Source organism: Mesitornis unicolor, unplaced genomic scaffold (assembly GCF_000695765.1).
Source record: "Mesitornis unicolor isolate BGI_N332 unplaced genomic scaffold, ASM69576v1 scaffold22795, whole genome shotgun sequence".
Classification (NCBI taxonomy): Eukaryota; Metazoa; Chordata; class Aves; order Mesitornithiformes; family Mesitornithidae; genus Mesitornis; species Mesitornis unicolor.
The window spans coordinates 4,083-6,766 of record NW_010185120.1 but is presented as its reverse complement, the minus strand read 5'-3'; the positions used below and the strand labels follow the sequence as shown (position 1 = coordinate 6,766).

Below are 2,684 nucleotides of genomic sequence, written 5' to 3'. Positions count from 1 at the left end.
GGGGGTGGCAGGTCCTGGGGTCACCACCAGCCCTGCCAGCACCGTGCCCTCCACTCTTTCACTCCCCACACCAGGTCTCTGAACTATGGTGGGATCGGCACCATCATTGGGCACGAGCTGACCCATGGCTACGATGACTGGGGTGAGCAACCCCCACCACCTCATACCAGGGTGGGAGGTGGGTGGCTGGGGGGGGCCTGTGTCCCTCAGTGTGACCCGTGGTGGTGGTGGTGGTCTCGGCAGGGGGACAGTACGACCGGCACGGGAACCTGGTGCACTGGTGGACGGAGCGGTCGTACAGCAAGTTCCTGAAGAAGGCGCAGTGCATTGTCAACCTCTATGACAACTTCACCGTCTACAACCAGCGGGTGAGACCCCCCCCCTTGCCCTCCAGGTGGTGCCCCAGAACATGCTGCCTCATGGAGGGGGTGGTCCCTGCCGCCCAGCCCTGAGACCTGACAACTCATCACACCTCAGCTGGGAAATACCTCAGGGCATTGAGTGGGGGAAACTGAGGCACAGCCTCATTGCCAGGGTAGGGATGGGGGGGTGATGCCTGGCTGAGAAGGGGGCATCTCCACTCACCTCATCGTCTCTCCTTTCTTGCCAGGTGAATGGCAAACACACACTGGGGGAGAACATCGCTGACATGGGGGGCCTCAAACTTGCCTACTACGTAAGTGTCCCCCACCCTGGGGTGTCACAGCCCTGGCAGGGCCATGGGGCAGCTGCTGGGTGGACAGGAGACCCCCTTCATCCCCACCTTGCTCCCTGCATCAGGCTGTGGGCATGACCTTGCTGGCTGGTTTCTAGAAGGCTTGGGGGGGGGGGGGCGAGGGGCACCCAGGCCATGCTGAGGGCACCACTTTGCTCTCCAGGCCTACCAGAAGTGGGTGCGGGAGCACGGCCCCGAGCACCCTCTGCATCACTTGAAATACACCCACGACCAGCTCTTCTTCATCGCCTTCGCCCAGGTGAGCACTTGCCCTCCCCACAGGTGTCACGTACTGAGGGCAGGGGGCGTCACAGGGAAAAGGGACGGGGAAAGCGCCCTGGGGGACCTGGCACCCATGGCCAGGAGCTGAGCTCAGCTCCATCAACAGGTGCTGGGCACAGGGTATGGGGCTCAGCACCTCACACAGCCCTGCTGCTCCTGGGGACCCTACAATAACAAACATTTCCCCTCATCACCTCCAGAGACCCTACAGTAGCAAATGCACATGACCCTAAACTTCTAGGAGACCCTACAGCCAGGTAGCTCACAACCCCAGGAGACCCTACAATAACAAACATGGCCCTGTGCCCTCTCAGTCCAGCTATACCACAGACACAGACTCCCAGGAGACCCTACAATAACAAGCACAACCAGGGCATCACTCACTACCCTGGTGCCAGGACCGTACAGGTCCTGGTGGGTGCTGTAACCCAGGGTGCCCCATCCAGCTCACCCATGGGAACCTTTCTCCCCCCAGAACTGGTGCATCAAGCGGCGATCCCAGTCCATCTACCTGCAGGTGCTGACGGACAAGCACGCCCCGGAGCACTACAGGTACCGGCTGGTCCCAAAATGGTGGGGTGGGGATGGTGGGTACCAGCCTTTCCCCACGGCTGGCAGTGCCATGCAAAGTGGAGTGGGCACCCTTTGGGGTGCTGGCACCAGCAGGTTTTGGGTGGGCAGCCCTGGGGCAGGGGATGGGGTGCTGCTGGGGTGAGTGGGGTGCATGGCAGCAGCGGGGGGTGGGCAGGGGGTGCCCAGCTCTGAGTTGCCCCCCTTCTCCCGGCAGGGTCCTGGGCAGCGTCTCGCAGTTTGAGGAGTTCGGACGGGTTTTCCACTGCCCCAAGAACTCGCCCATGAACCCGGTGCACAAGTGCTCGGTGTGGTGAGGCCGACCCCACCCCAACAGGCTGGCAATCCCCCATCCCCACTTCTGTCCTGTGCCCACTCCCCACCTCTGCCTGTCTCCCCCTCCTACTCTCCAGGTAAAGGGTGCATCCCTGGGTGATGCAGGGGATGGATCCCCCAAAGACAGGCACCCACCAGAGGGGTGGAGGTGACAGGGAGAAACTCAGGGTGGGCAAGAACTCCTGCCTACCCCTTTCCTACCCCCTGCCCTGCAAAGTGATGGGAGACTGAGTCCTCATGGAGGAATGAGGCAATGCAAAGGACCCCCAAGACACCCATACACCCCTTCTCTCTACCCAACCCAAGCCCTTCATCTCGTCCTGCCACATCCAGCCCAGTACCAGTTGGGGCAGGGAAAGTGAACCAGTGATGCTGTGGGGCTGCCCTGTGCCAAAACCCACCCTGCCCAGTGCCCTCCCCATGCCAGCCCCATCCTGTCCCCACATCAGAGGGTGGGCACAGGGGCTGGGCGATGCCAGCCTGTCCCAGGAGCATGGGGATGCAGATGTCCGCTGTATTTTTCGCTGCTGTTTCTGGTCAATAAAGCTCTGGATATGCCAGGTGGGTGCAAGGGACCATGGTCAAGGACACAGGCAGCAGCAGGCAGCAACCCCCACCCTGCCTGCACGGCACGGAAACCCACACACCATGAACATGCCTGTCCCACCAGCATCAAACTCCACTTTATTACACACCCAGCACCCCATGTGGGTGGTTTAGGGGCTCCCTGTACCTGGGATTTGCTGCCCCACAGCTGCTGCATCCAGACCAGGGATGCTCC

The 2,684-nt window shown here is 61.6% G+C and overlaps 1 protein-coding gene across 1 annotated transcript in view; it reads left to right on the top strand.

Annotated features, from left to right (window-relative positions):
- Positions 1-1,884, top strand: part of ECEL1 (endothelin converting enzyme-like 1) — a gene marked incomplete at its 5' end in the record, with an annotated part of 5,268 nt that extends 3,384 nt beyond the window's left edge. The window contains 6 exon segments of the mRNA XM_010184735.1: positions 75-142; positions 244-368; positions 611-676; positions 879-974; positions 1,473-1,549; positions 1,785-1,884. Of these exon segments, the coding sequence (XP_010183037.1) occupies positions 75-142; positions 244-368; positions 611-676; positions 879-974; positions 1,473-1,549; positions 1,785-1,884 (532 nt within the window).
- Between the last annotated feature and the right edge of the window lie 800 nt (positions 1,885-2,684).